A 16,303-nucleotide genomic window follows, 5' to 3' on the forward strand; every position below is an offset into this window, starting at 1 on the left:
TAATACTCTGGCATGCATCAATCGATGCATCTCCAGCAAAGCCAAAGAGGTGATTCTTCCACTCTACTCAGCACTGGTGAGACTGCAGCTAGAGTACTGCATCCAGTTCTGGGCACCACACTTTAACAAGGACATGGACAAGCTTGAGAGAATCCAAAGAAGAGCCACCCGTATGATCAGAGTCGGAAAAGGCAAGTCATACAAGAAAAGGCTGAGGGATCTGGGACTCTTCAGCCTGAGGAAAAGAAGGCTGAGAGGGGACCTGGTAGCAGCTTTAAACTACACGAGGGGAGTGCACATCAAGGGCTCGGTGAGCAACTGTTCACCAGGGCACCCGAGAGGAAAACCAGGTGTAACGGCCACAAACTACTTGGAGATCGATTCAGGCTCAACATTAGGAAAAAGTTCTTCAGTCAGGGTGTGCAGACTGTGGAATAAGCTCCCTCCAGAGGTGGTGCAATCACCTACCCTGGAAATCTTCAAGAGGAAACTAGACAATCACCTCACTGGGGTCACCCCCAGTAATCTTTCCTGCTTGATGCAGGGGCCCGGGCCCAATTATCTTCTGAGGTCCATTCCAGCCTTACAATCTATGAATCTAAATCTGACCTGCAGCCCAGAGCAAGATTAGTAGGCAGGTGGGGCCAGAGAGACCCTGGGATCCTGGGGCAGTGACAGCGTGGGGTCAGGGCCGGGGCAGAGCTGCAATCCACTGCTCACAAGTCCCTGAGACATGTGCAGGTTCTGCAGGCAGGGCTATGCAAAGAGTGAATTGAGGCTCGGCCCCAGCCCCATGCTGTCACCGCCCCAAGATCCAGGCACCAGCCCCGCTCCTTGCCCAGCCACATGCCCTGCCCATGACTCCCAGCCAGTCTCCGTGGAGACCCTGGGATCACGGGGCTGTGACAGCATGAGGCTGGGGCAGCAGCCGAGCCCCAGTTCTACAACCCCATGCTTTCACGGACTCACAATTCCAGGGTCTCCATGAGACCTTCTAGGAGCCATGTAGGCAGAGGGGCTGTTGGGAAATGGAGTCTGGCCGTGGGCTGGATCTGCCATTTTGCCCACCTCTGGCACAGACTGACTGAAATCAGAGATGCTTAAGCTTTTGTGAACAAGAACTCACTTCATTTGATTCAGTTAGTCTGTACAGTGCATTTCTACCCTGTCTTTTCTGGTTCAGGAAGAGGCCAAGAATCTGGATAAGTCTGAAGGCTGAATTACCCTCTCTGCAGCAGAGCACAGGAAAAGAGCTCATATTTTCAAATGTCCAAGCAGCAGGTAAATGAGGAATTGCACACCAAAAACAATCCACCCTGGGTGGACTAGGAGACCATCTGGCAGATTTTGCAATAGTTTCTGATGACAAGCACCACGTGCCACTAAATACACCTCTACCCTGTAAATCACTTTGAAGGTGTAAGGCAAGATCCTCCTACATGGAATTCAGGGGAGTTGTGCTCATTTATACCCACTGAAGATTTGGTCCAAAGTACTAAGTATATTTGCCTCACTATTTTTTCCTAAGTTACGAGCATTTTCTTCTAAGTTAAATCAGTCACATGATTTACACACAGTGGTCAATTAGACAGTTATAGCTGCAAATTGCTAGAACTACAAGTCCAAACAGATAAAACAAAACTGTTATTTTCCATTCCTTTGGTGCAATGGGTATGCAAAAGAAAACCAAGAAACCTGGGGACTATTCTTGGAAAGTTAACAGAGTAAACGGCCCCTTCAAATTTTCTCTTTGTTTTGGCATCTGGTAATGACTACTGTATCTTTTACTGGGTTCCACTGTAGCGGAACTAATACTGAAAATACTACACAAAGCCAAACAGAAAAAGATGACAATGTAACAAGTTTAACATAAGACAGATAGGCAGGCTGAACACCCAAGTGAAATATATTAGCTAGCTAACACGATAACTGTCTGGCTTTGGAAAGCTCCCAACAGCCTTTTATACTGGATGACCCCCACAAGTTTGAAAGTAATAACAGTTGCCACAAAAGAGAGGGGAAAAAACTACCAATTCATTCCCAGCCACCCAGATTAAAACCCTTTTGTTCAGGAGGAAACTGATGTAGGCAGTGCATTTCCTCGGGCACACAATCAGGAACATTCTACAATCCATCTTTTTAGGAGGCTGCGGGGGGAGGGGGTGGGCAGGAAGCAGGGTAGGGGGAAAGAAAAAAAAAGGAGTTCTGCATTACATCACAGGTGTGACAGCACCCAGACTTCTTGTGACACAGCATAGCAAAGCACATAGGTTTGGATAGCTAAGGACAGGACTATATAGAATGGCCACCTGGCATCTCATTCATCTCCTCCGACACATACTTTCCCTGCTGTAAGCAAAAGTTTTGTGATAGTGGACAAACTATTATAGAATCATCATCATGAGGCCTGCCTGCATCTGGAGAACTTCCACAACAAAAGATTAGAAGGTCTCCTCCCTCTCCCCTCATTCATTTTAAGTTAATAGAGTAATGAATTGTATAGGAAGACTGGAATGTTTCTAGATATTATCGCTTCTGTTGAAAAGGGACCAAATCCTGCTCATTTTACTGTTGCAAGCAGACCCATGGAAGTTCACTGGAATGCTCACACAAGTAAAGAGGGTAGGATGCATCTGTTTTCTTGCACCATTCATTCTATGCTTTCAGTCGCACCCAGGTCAAATTCCCACTCGGTACTCAAATCGGAGATAAGATTTTGACAAAATTTTTCTAGTCTCTTGTTGACAATGGCACCAAGTTTATTAGTCTTGGACATGAGGAATTCTGTTTTCAATAAGCCTGAAAAAGGAAAAAAAGGGAAATGGAACACCAGCAGTCCAAGTTAGCCAGTCAAGTACAGTCAGGCCAAATACATTTTCCTGGTCTCCACCAGACAAAGAATTATACCGTAACATAATCACGCAGCATACAAGTGACACTAGAAGAGACTAAAGAAAGGCGTTCTATGCTGTATATTACATTTAAAAAAAAAAGTGAAATCATTCTAAATTTAAATAAAAAGTTTAAAAACCATGACTTTAAAAGAACGCACACAAAAATAAACAGAAAACGTTTCATTCCTGAATCTGAAAACCTGTGGCTGATCTGAAGGGCTGCACTGCAGTCAATCACTGTACAAATGATAATCCAAAGAGACTGGTTATTGGAATTAAAGGGAACTACATTTAAAAGCAAATCCTTCCCGAGTCATCCCTCCATTCCCACCAACACAGAATACCTGTCCAGCAGCAGAACTCACGTTATTCCACCACGCAAGCCTGGAGGTGGCAAAAAACAGGCAAAAGTGGATTAACAGGAGCCCTGTTTAGAAACTTATTGGCAAGTTTTCTTGGTGGGTTGAATCGGGGGAGGTCAGGACTGGAAGAAGTCGACAACTAAACTGATCTGTTTGCCAGCTTTCCCATATATGGTAAGGTTATAGCAGCAAGAAGAGATTCTGTGCAGCCCCGAGTCTGGCTGATGGCTGCAAATTAGTCCCGTTGCTCCTCTTTGTTACAAAGGGAAGATGCCATTTCCTTACAGGCAGCAAATCTTCACTGTGAGCAGCAGCCCATGAACTTATGGAAAATTTAGCTGTTAATTCTACACACGCGCGCGCACACACACACACACACACACACACACACACACAAGCTGAAATGTGCAATTTACAGAAACCTATAGGCTGTCTGGTCTCTTTAACTCGAGACCTTAAAGAGGATACTGCTGTCAATTCCAGTAACTAACTCAATAACAGCTGGCATTGGAAAAGAACATCTGCCAAGCTCAAAAACTGGGCTGCTTTGCAACATTACCAGAACATCTTGACTTTACAAAAAGTCAGTTCCAATTTTCCGTGGGATGGAACACGGAGGAGCCAATCTCACAACTCATACCAAAATTTAAAAACAGCGCTTTCATGTTACTCTTGCACAGTGGCATTTTGCAATCCAAAGAAATGCCACACACTTTGGCTCAGAGGCAGACACCAAACTCCTGAAGGTAAGCCTTACTTACTATTAGAAAACATCTTCCATCTTACTATAAAGTGAAGAAAGGCTGCCACTGAAAATGCTTCTATATACAAAGAAAGAAAAAAAAAAAAAAGTGAGGCTCCTGCCATAGGCCCCAATCCTACTGAAATCACTGAGCATCTTGCTGTTGAATTCAATGACTGTAGGAATAATCACACAATGACTTTAATGTGAATAGTTTTTGTCAGGGACAGTTCTTGTAACCAAAGGAGTTTCTTGGAGCTGCCAGTGTGCGAGGAAACAGTCTGATAAATCTGAGGTAAATTTTTTCTTAGGAGGGTAAGAGAAAGGCAGAGAAACAGTTTGGGAAGTTTTAGACCCTTCAGTTTAGGTCTTGTCCCTGCACGATTACTTGGAAAGTTATTTTTGATAAGCAATTTTTCCCCACTCCATAGAGCCCCTTCCTCTCCCCCTCACATACCCTTCCCTCTGCTCTCAAACATCCCACATGTCTATTCCATGGTTTTCCTTTATGACCTTGTTTCTCCCTTTGATCAACTCACAAAACATCACCCTTTCACTCTGCCTCTCCCCCTACCTAAGCCCCTTCCCCCCTTCTCACACAGCTCCCTTTTCTGCCTCTGTCTCCCCTAAGTTCCTAAGGAGAAAGAAATGGAAACATGCATGTGGAACAGACACCTTGTCAGAGACATTTTTGCAAAGAAAGGTGGTGATATGACCATTGCAGGTCTTCCAAAAATCATGCTGGAAAGGACACATTACAATGACAGGTGAGAGGGAAAACAAAGAAATTCAAGCGGTATGTTGGCCTAGATTGCCCCCAGTGAGTCAACTTGATTGTATACTTTTGTTTAATCTTAAAGAGGTACTTCTGTAAATACTGAGAGAGACTAATGCAGTAAGGGAACTAGAAGCCCTGTACATGTAGTTCATTGGCATGCAGAAATGTATCATGATCATTTTCTACGGATATTCTCTCCAAGAGGAGGAATGTGCAGTATCCACAGTGGTTACCATTATATCTTTCCAATCAAAGGGGAGATCCAGAATGAACACAACATGTCATTACATTTACTTCCCTAGGGATGGGAGCTGAATGGGAAAAGTACAGGGAAAAAATTTCCATGGGTATTAGCATATGCATTGAGCACCAGATTACAGCCATTTTTTTCCTTTCCTGGGAAACTTTTTCCATTATTGGAGTTTGAGCTTTCACTAATTTGTCATTTGCTTTCTTTAACTCAGCAGCAAAACCCACAGCAAACTAAATGACAAAGTGATGTTCATGAGACTTAAAGGGACAAATATTACATCTCATACCGTTTCTCCCACAACGTGGCTATGGAACCTGTTATATGATATGCATATAATGAATTATGCATTATTTGCATTATTTGACCAATTATGTTACTTCTTCTCCCCTAAGCAGATCCACACTCTAGGTTACTAGGCCTTGTGAGACCTCTCCCCAATCCTATAGATCATGTAAGCCAGGACCTCCCCAAAAATCACTTCTGCAGGGCTGTCCTATAAAAAGTTGGCGAGAAAGTTACTGAGAGCAGGAGTAGTCACTACTTTTCCCTCCCAGACCCTGTTGACTCCCTCTAATGAAAGCAAAAGGTGCTTTGCTGGCAACTCTTAATTCATCTGTGAATCTTCACTGTATATGATGGTTCGCTAAAAGACCAAGTTCATGGATTACACTGACTAAATGAGAATCTAAACTACCATTTTTTCAAAAAGTTTGTAGGTCTTGTGGTTGTGAAGCAAGAGAACCTTAAAGGATCAAAGGCAGAAAGCAATGAAAAGAGCGGGCCCCAGGATTTCTGGGCCACTCTTCTGACTTTGGGGAGCCTGAGGCCTGATTTTTAGATGGTAGGAACTAGCCGCTTTTACAGTAGTTTTTTTCAGGGGGTTGTAGAGGTACGGGGAACATCTGATGATTAGGGAAATGAAGGAGGATCAGAGAGTTTATTAATCTGAATGAAAAAGGAACTTTCTCCTCTTAACTTCTCCCCCTCTCTTCCATCTGCAAGAAGCCTTTGTACATTGCACTGCATCTTCTCAGTGACAGGGTATTAAAGCACACTTTGGGTACCAAATAAATACATTGCTTAAATATTTAAACAAGACAGACTGAAGGACAAGAAAAAAACTATTTGCCAGGATCTAAGACAATACAGCCTCATTTTCCCCTCATGTGCCTGAAGTTACAAATGAAACAATCCTGGCAGTTAAGCATGTATTCATTGCAATTGGCAGGCTTTAGTCAAAAGCCATTCGAGGCTGGAACAGCAAGGGTGTTTGCCGTAAAGAATAACCTGCCATAGCTGAAGAGACCCATCTGTATTAACATAAGTGCCACATTGTGTCAGACCACAGATCCAGCATCTTATTATCTAAGTGGAGAGAGTGGATGTCAGGCGAAAGTATTTATACAGGGCTCGTCCAAACTTGTCTTTCTGAACTGCTCTCTTACAGTTTCCAGCATTCAGGAACCCTAAAAGTCCTATTTTGGACGAAGCAGTCCTAACTATTTTGCATAGTACCCACTGATGGACCTATCCTGCATGTATCTGTCCAGTCCTCTTTTGAACCCAATTACATAATCAGCCTCTACAATATTTTGTGTCAATGAGTTCCACAAGTTAATTACACAACATGTAAGAATAAAAAAAATAAATTAAACCTGTTTAGTAGCAATTTAATTGTATGTCTCCTACCAAAAGGGATTGAGTGGAGGGCAGGCAGGGGCTGAGGTTCCTGAGTGAGGGGCACAGGTGGGGCTGTGGGTTGGGGGTGAGGAGCAAGGGCATGGGCAGGGGAAGGGCACCAACATATCAGTGCTGCTCAGCGCCACAAAGCAGCTGCGGTTCCAGCTGCAGCTGTTCCCACATCCTGATGAGCAAAGGGGGCAAAGGCAGCTCTGATTTTTCTATGATATAAAAACCCAAAAATAAATGCCAAAGTGCATAGATATTTAGAATTAATTTTATGATGATGAGAAAGGCACTGGTAGGCTTCCAAACTGCTTTAAAATTGTACATATATCAATAAAACATTGCCCAACTGATCTCTCAATATATAGTGGCATTTCATTTTAATCTAGGGAAAACAGATTTTGTGTATTTTAATGAGAGAATTTGGATTTTTTTAAATAAAAGAATTTGCAGTTTTTAAACAGGGAACATCAGGATCCCTCCTGATGAGGCAAGGGGTGGGACACAGGCAGAGGAGCCTGCCTAGAGCCAGCACTGGGGACCCAGCTGGAGGGCAGATGAGGTGACTGACCTCTAGGCCATTTGGGGCCAGGAGGACACACTTCGACAGTATAAAGTGGGCCACCACTATGAGCACATCTTCCAGGTGATAGCTGCCCAGATGGCTGGGGGCACCAGAAGACATGACAAGTGCTCCAAAGGCGAACTGTACAGCCACGGCCCACTGGCAGCTGGCCCAAAAGTGCAGGTGGCACTGCTGCAGTACCCATACCACAGCCCAGGCAGCCATGCAGTCCCCATCTGGGGCTGACAGGCGTGCAGCCATAGGGCCGCAAGTCCAAGGGTACGGATGCTGTCACAGGTGGCAGCAGGTCACAGCCAGGCAGCACCCCCCCTGCCAGACTGCTGCAGTGTGTAGAGGGTGCAGGGGCCACTCTGGGTCAGAGCAGCTGCAGCAGTCCAGCTTGCACAAGGGGCTTGTGTCCCCAGAGACTAACTGGCTGGGCCTCAGAAGCTCCTGAGGGCAAGTAGCCCTGTGCTGCTTGCCAGAGCAGCTTTTTATATTGCTGGAGCCAGCACAGGTGCTGGTCCCAGCCTCTAGTGCTCCCCTGGCTGAAGATCCAAGGTCAGTTTGCCCCACACCAAAATGCACATTCAGGTATGTGTGTTGAGGTACAAATCTCCAGCACAAATTTGTGCTACTGCTATTTGAGCTGCTGGAAGTCCAGGGGCCTGCATGTGTGGATATCCACAGAGTTCAATCCAGAAAAGCACAGAACTCTCCCCCACAATCCAGCCAAGCACTTAAGTACATGATAAATTCTAAAAAGACAATGAAATGTTTAAATATGTTTAAAGACAAATATGCATTGAAGGCCTTGGCTATATTTGGTCAAACAACTCTGTGCTGTGCAGTATTGGGCCCTAAAGCCCCATACATGTTCACAGCTATGACTTGGTAAAACCTGCAGTGGCAAGTAAGTATTGCCTTCTCTTCCCAAGTACTTAAAACGAAAACAAATGAACACAAACTTTGGGGCATACTTTTGATACTTTTCAGCCAAAATAAAAACATTTCAATCTGAATTTGGCAATGCTTGTTTGTAAACATTCTCCTCTTGCAAAAAGGGCTGTTTTAAAAGTTAAAAGCTGTTGCACTGTATTTCTTGAAGAAACTACTCTGGTACTAACAGCTATTAGACATAATTGCAACTATTGTTAAAGAAAAATATTCATTTTATTAGCATAGCTAATAAACCGCTAAGGGAAACCTGCAAAAATGATCTATGCACCAAACAGGGCTGCCCCATTATCTTTCTTTCCCCCTTTTAGGCAAGGTGTACATTTTTTAGCAGGTATTCCCCATGTGTAGAAGCATGGCAAATCCCTCATGGAACCGAGCTGTGCACCCTTTGCTGCCTGCAAAATAAGTCTTCTTTTGTTCAGAAACAACTATTAAAAAAACAATGTATTTAAGTTTTTAGACAAAAGAATGTTTATTTTCCATATATATCAGAATGCCCTGCAAACTGAGTTTTAAAATAACGTAACTGTTGGAAAGCTATTTTCGAACTACAATATGGGCAAATCACGCTTTTATGGAAAGATTCTTAGCACTTCCCTGAACTTCCCCTCAACAAACAACAACAGGAGCTGTGGAAACATCAAGAGACAGCTGGAAATATTACATTATCTACAAATGATTTCATAGGAATCTTTATCTGTATCCAAGAAAGATTCTGTATCTAGGAAAGTCCATGTGGACCCTGAGCTTTACAAAAACCTTTTTAAATACTTGATGTGGAATTCTAGTTACTTCCCATTGCTATTCCTATTAGATACTTATTTTTGGCTTACCATGGATTCACTGATTAAGAGGAGAAGAAGAGCCTCTTCTATGTTGTCTTGAGGGCAGTACAGGCTGAAAGAGAAAAACACATTTTTATAAGCAAGGTTACAAATTAGCCTATCAGTCTCTATTTTAATGTCACAAGAGGACCAGTAACTTGAAACACCGCATGCATGATTCATTTGCTATACAAAACCTCCTTTTCCAGATGCATACAATTAAAAGCTCTAGAGAGTGCATCTAAAGCAAACTATTTTGACGCAGCAGTACATGAATCCCATCCTGCAAATAAGGCAGCTATTTGGTCAGAATCTTCCTTTATGAGAAAATTTAATACTCTGGATTTGGGAGGTTTGGGTTTTGTCAACAGGCCTTTTGATTAGAAGCTTTTAAAAAGCTAAATAAAAAACAAAACAAATAATCCCACATGCAACAGAACTATATGAGCCAGTAAGTTAATAGGAAGTGCTAAGGTAAACTTCAGACACACTTTTCCTTTCCACATAGAAATCAAAACAAAGGAGCTATGCTTACTTGTCTCCTGTATAGAGCTGAGGTCTTCGACATAGAAGATTGCTAACGTAAGAGTCATCTTCCTTGTTCATGAACTCTGGCAGAGGCTCAGACAAGGGGTTCCAGTAGCAGTCCTCACTCAATGAGTGGAGAAGTACTTCAGCTAACTGTTTGGCTGCAGTCTAAAGACCAATAGAAAATACAAGGAAATATCAGAAGGACTTCTTCACGCAGAAGAATGACACCTCCATCTCGCATCATGGGACACTTTTGGTACCAGAAACGTTAGGGACTCAGTTTTCATAGGGCTGAGCACCTAAATCTCCAAAGGTACAAACAGCTATATTTTTTTATCCCAGGACAAAATGCAGTCATTCAGACATCTGTCTGTTGTCCTGGGATAAATCTGGAATCAGTTCACAAGATAAAAAGTACTAACAGTTTATCCGAGACCTCATGAATTGCATCTGAATGGAAGTCCTAGGATTGCATCATTGAATCAATGGTGGAAAATGGTAGTGCATTCAGCCACTCACTAAACCCTGATTAGAAGGGTGGTGTGTGTACACACCAGTCCCAGGATATTCTTATTTCAGGACAAAAACAGGCACAGCTTGTCAAGGAACAAATTCAACATCTGTTCTCAGCCCAAATGCAATCAATAGAAGCTGCAGATGTTCCACTCCTCTGGAACTAGGCCCTTAAAACTGGGATAAAGCAGCAGTGGGGAACTAGGCCCTTAAAACTGAGATAAAGCAAGACAAGCTCCAAAGAAAGGGATATGTTAATTCTCATGACTGAGAAGCAGTCCCCTTAAGGATACCCAAGGCTCCATCTGTTGTGCAGCTATCACCATGTTAGAATGCAGTTGTACTCTAACCACCTTCAGCTTTATCCAGCTGAACCTGTATCCACTCATCTCAGCTCAGGGGGGAACATACATACATCCAAAATTAAAGGACCACTCCTTCAGCTGCTGGAGAGGTACAGAAGACCACAAGACAGAGACAAGAAATTTCAGCATTATCATTCTTTTTCTTCTTCAAGAACTTCAGAACAATTTTGAATCAGGGCAGAAATCTGACACGGTCTACCTTGTCTAATACAAAGGTCCTTACACATATCACCTCCCATCCCAACATCTACAACATAAGGGTATGTCACAACCTGGCCCAAGAGGTACAATACAAACAAATGGAAGTGTCTACAGCAACTTTCGCTTTGGTATTTCCATTGTTGAAGTGTATCCAATGCATCCCATTGATTTTTGCTTAGGATGCCTATATAATACGCTTATGGTACTTCTAGTATTTTGGGACATTGAAATGCTTGGAATTTTTACAGATAAAACTATGTGCATATTTATATATGAAGTATACTAACAAAACCAGCCCTTGCTGCTCCACACTATGTACTATGTGTTGTGAATGTTGTGTATCTCACTTTTTTTATTCTATTTATAGATTACACAGAGAAAGCAAGAATCAGTGTATATTACATGCACACCTTTTTTCTAGTCTCACTCAGACCAGTTTATATAAATATGGCAAACAGGCACACAAATTATCTGCAAAATTGTGTGGAAGAATAAGACCTGATTTCATATTATAGTTCATATATAAATGTAAATATATACCTATATGGTAACATAGCAATCCTAGTTGCTCCTCACCATGTACTAATAAAGTACAAAACATTGGGAATGAAACCTCTGACCTCAATCATGTTTATTTCTAACTATGGAAAGTTCCTATTAACAGACTCCCAGTAAAACAAAAAGTAAAGACTATGGAATTAGTTTGTTTCCTCATTCAACATCTCATACAAGAAATCATACTAAGTTCAGATGCCATAGCAGTAATGTAGTGTTTCTGGAATACTGGAAAGATATGTTTCATTTCTATACCCATGGCCAACTGGTTTAAACGGCTGACATTGCTGCAAAGAAATATTACTGCATACGATTCCTTGGAGACCTTTATACCTCCATGCACTCCTAACAAACAACAGAAAGTGCTCTGCTAGTAACTAGATTCCTCTACACTTTTTAAAGCATGTAAACACAAGCAAAATAGTCTACAGTACTGTGGCATTAGCCAAAATCATTTTAACATCCCAGCATGTAATTTCACCTGAAGGCTTCAACTCCTCTACATTTTTCCCCCAAAGCCCTGGAGGGGGGAAAAAACTGCACACGTAGCAGAAATATCTCTTCCACGCTATGTGGAACTATAATTATGTTTTGGGATAAAACGCTCCAAAAGACTAGCCCCAAATGCTTTCAGTCTGCTTTGATTTTAATGTACGGTACAGAAGAGGCACAGTAAATTAACTTCACTTTTGTTTCAAATAAGACCAAACAAATTATAATAGCTTAAGTCTCTGATTTACATTATTACTGCCTTTGGCTTCTTATTTTTTTTCTTCCTTTCTTTCTTTCTTTTTTATTTTAAGGTTTATTATACTTAGACTGCACTATCAGCCTAAGTGGAAATATGCTCACATTTCATTTTAGTGCTTGGAAAACTAGCTTCATTAAGTATACTCCTGCCTTGCCTCCCACCCGCCTCGATCTACCACATGTTTAAGCTGCAGTTAAACAAAACTGTAGGGAGAGAAGACAAATACCTCTTCATCTTCCCTTGGAAATGTATCCCACCCATGTGGCACAGCTCTTCCCATGAGCACAGAGAAGGAAGAAGCCAAACACCACTCAAGTTTTAGAAACAGCAGATGGCTATTTATACTCACTATCCCTTAAGAAGTGACATAATGGGTGGACAATAAAATCTCCAGAATGCTGATCTCCATCTGGGATGTGACTGGATTATGCCAGCACGTAGTCTTTTTTTTTTTTTTTTTTTTTTTTAAAGATACCCATTTCAATTCCCGGCACAAGCTCCCAAGTGTATCCAAAGTAGGAAGATATTTATCAGTGATTGACAAAACAAACAATAGCTGTCATATTAATAACTGATCCATCCTAAGCAATATACTTAAGTAACTACCAGGCATCACAGAGATAAGGGTCTGTCTAAGAATAATGGGACAGATGCATTTCAGGACTAGGTTAGACACACAACATTAAAATTTTCCATTTTTTTTTTTCAGTTTTTAATATTGAGTAATTAATGACTGAAGCACAAATATAACCCAAATAATAAAAACCTGATGGCATATCCACAAGTGTTCAGCTATTCAGTAACATGAATGTATGTCCATTTGTAGGAGGCCCGCAAAATAAGAACGCGCAAAATATCATTACCTAGAAGAGAGCTTTACAGAAGGAAAAAAAAATGTACCAATTTAAATCTAAAAGCACTGTTTGTTCCAGGAGACAGAAGAGGTTACAACTGTTATGTGTCAATAATATGCATGTCCAAGTGTGAGAAACAGCTAAGGAAAAACATTATCAGCTGGATTCGACAATGTTAAAAATGGGCGATATATTTGGTTACACAAACACCATTATCTGTGTACGCAAAATAGGTTTAAAATAAAAGTCTTAAAAAATACACTTAGCAGAATGATGTTTTCATAAAAGAACCACCCTTGTGCCCTGGTGGAATGGTTCCAGTGTATACACTGGGTTTGTATTTGAGTTAAACATGCCACCCACATGTCCAACAAATGCATTAGTCAAAGAGGTGGGGAGGAGGTAGAAATCACATTCTTGCCCCACTGCAGTGGTCAAGGAATAAAGAAAATACCTCCACAGCAAATTAAGCTGCCTTCCCAACTCCCGAGCCCTTCCATAAATTTCCCTTACCATTCTGAAGCTCTGAGTAGCTTTCGTTTCCACAGTCCGTAAGACTTCTCGCAGATCCCTCATTCCTTTCACGATATTTCTAAGAGGAAGGCAAAAGCAGCAGGTTTAAAACAGACTATTTTTATGATATGCAAATATTGTGCAAGAAATTGACATAAAAACCCTAAAAAAAAAGATAATTGCTCTAACGTTGAGTGAATGGCAAAGAAGCAAGTCACTCAGAGATGTTGGAAGGACAATGACAAACTGAATGAGGCAGAATCAGTAGCATGTCTCCTCCAGATGGCTTCCTGTGAGAAGATCACGTTCACATTTGAAGAACAGAGGGGACATTTGGAAGCTGTTCATAGATCACATTGATAAAGCAGATGCTGCTCCTTAAAAGTGTCTGTATCTCCTCATTGCATGTACGTAACATACTCATTTGGATTAAAACTGAGCGCACGTGATGTTCGTAGATGACTACTCCGGTTTGGTTGTGATTAAACATCTGATTATTGAAAACGTGGAAAGAATTAGGTAATATACCATTATGCTATAATTAGACTAGCATAGGACAATGATCCACTCCGGCTGTATACTGGTATAACTCCCTGCGTGAACACACTTTTTCCAAATTAAGAGCAATTTTATTTGGGGTTATTTTAAACCAGGCCTGTCCGGCTCCTCAGCAGTCAAGAGCATATGCCCCGGAGGCTGTACCAGCAGGGACTGCACACCCCACTTCATGCACATGCACCCAAAAGGATGCCAGTTATACAACCCTGCTTCAAAACATTCTAAAATGTCATAAACTAAATTTGAAAGAAAAGCAGCATCCATGTAAGGAATGCACTTATAATAGCATCAGTAAAATTCACATCTGAACTTGTCTATATATTTTCCCATATAGAAAATTCTAAATTTCCTAAAAGCTAAAAAAGAAAAGTGGAACTGGTCACGCACAGTAAGAGATTTTCTATAAATATCTGATTCAGTATCTGATTCAGGCCATCTTGCTTCCATTTATGTTCAAGCCCCTTTAATGTCACATTGCACAAACATTCTATCAAGGACATCTAATGGCAGAGGAGAGTTGGAGCGGGCTGTTCTAGCTGTGATGGTCCAGCAAACATGCTAGAAGCAAGGTATTTTTAGTGATATATTTTACTGGACCAACTGTACTGTTGGGGAGAGATGTTAGAAAAAACATGAAGAAAAAAGAAGCCACTATGGGCCTAAAAGGTTGTCTAAATACCATTCCCAATGATGAGCTGGCCAAAAAGAAAGATCAGCAAGAAAATCCAAACTTTGCTGCTTGTTTGATGGCAAAAACATAAGAAAAGGTAAAATTTTAACTACTAAAGCATACTGTTGAATATTAATTGTAAATTGGCTCTTGGGGGTATTCACACTGGACACTTCACCCTAAAAGTTGCATTCATCCAGTTGGAAATTGGAAAACACCGTATGACTTAGGGTCCAACCATAACTAATCAACATATTCCAAAATCTGAAATACAAATTCTCATAATTATCTATTTATGCACAATCTACAGGAAAATAATTATTCATACAAACAACTATGAATAAATACGTGATAGAAAAAATAGCGCACAGTTCAGAAAATTTGTAAAAATATCGTAGTAAACAACATGCTTAACATATAGCAAACAAGTGAAATATTTTTAACTGAAAATATAATTTGTATGCGTCAAGGACAGGAGGCTTGAAAAAAATTTTTAGCCTGGACCTTAAGCCTGAAACAAAAACTTACAGAATTTGTGTAGTTGCCTACCTTATTGCCTTCTATGATGAGAGAACTGGTTCTCTGGATTCAGGGAGAGCAGTAGATGTGATGTACCTTGACTTTAGCAAGGCTTTTCATATGGTCTCCCACAACTTTCTCACAAGCAAGCTAAGGAAGCATGGGTTGGATTAATGGACTGGAAAGTGGATAGAGAACTGGCTGTATCATCAAGCTCAAAGGGTAATAATCAATGGTTCAATGTCTAGTAGCAGGAGGAGTGCCCCAGGGGCCCATTTTGTTCAATATCTTCACCAATAATTTGGAAGATGCGATGGGGTGCACCCTCAGTAAGTTTACCAATGACACCAAGCTTGGGGGAACAATAGATATACTGGAAGGTAGGGGTACGATTCAGAGCGACCTCGACAAGTTGGAGGATTGGACCACAAGAATTTTCATGAAGTTCAAAAAGGACAAGTGCAAAGTCCTGCATTTAAGATGGAGCAATCCAATAGACCAATACAGCCTGGGGAACGATTGGCTAAGCAGCAGCTCTGCAGAAAAGGACCTGAGGATTGCAGTGGACAATAAGCTGAATATGGGCCAATAGCATGTCCTTGGAAAGGCTGAGGGAACTGAGCTTAATTAGACTGAAGAAGGGAAGACTGATGGGGGATTTAATAAGAGCCTTCAGTTACCTGAAGGGTGGTTCCGAAGAGGATGGAGCTAGATGGTTCTCAGTGGTGGCAGATGACAGAACAAGGAGCAACAGTCTCAAGTTGCAGCAAGGGAAGTTTAGGTTAGATGTTAGGAAGAATTTTCTCACTAGGAGGGTAGTAAAACACTAGAACAGTTTACCCAGAGAGGTTGTAGAATCACCATCCTTTCAAGACCTGACTAAACAATACCTTGGCTGGGATGATCTAGTTGGGGATGATCCTGCTTTGAGCAGGGGGTTGGACCTGATGATCTCCTGAGGGCCCTTCCAACCCTCATTTTCTATGAGTCTATGATCTTTTAACATGTGAGCAGTCCCACTACAAGCTGCAGAACTGTTTATAAGGTTGGAGTATTTATTGCTATATAGTGGAAATCCAAACCAAAAAGTCAACTCCTCTAAAGATATGTCTACACTGCACTGTACAGCGCCATGCAGACTCCTGATTTAGTTCTGCACTATACAGACTCCTGATTTAGTTCCGAATGAGTTGGTTTGGTTACCATAAG

General features: G+C 41.5%; 1 protein-coding gene across 4 annotated transcripts in view; it reads right to left on the reverse strand.

Moving 5' to 3' along the window:
* The window catches only part of TTC7A (tetratricopeptide repeat domain 7A), a 321,743-nt gene that overhangs the window by 240,303 nt on the left and 65,137 nt on the right, over nt 1–16,303 (reverse strand). For all 4 annotated transcript variants that reach the window (XM_025203549.1, XM_025203451.1, XM_014520074.2 and 1 more), the window contains 3 exons: nt 13,348–13,426; nt 9,600–9,760; nt 9,074–9,137 (listed from right to left, as the gene is read on the reverse strand). In XM_025203549.1, coding sequence (XP_025059334.1) covers nt 9,074–9,137; nt 9,600–9,760; nt 13,348–13,426 — 304 coding nt within the window. The remainder of the gene's footprint in view (nt 1–9,073; nt 9,138–9,599; nt 9,761–13,347; nt 13,427–16,303) is intronic.

This window comes from Alligator sinensis, unplaced genomic scaffold (genome assembly GCF_000455745.1).
Source record: "Alligator sinensis unplaced genomic scaffold, ASM45574v1 scaffold131_1, whole genome shotgun sequence".
NCBI lineage: Eukaryota > Metazoa > Chordata > Crocodylia > Alligatoridae > Alligator > Alligator sinensis.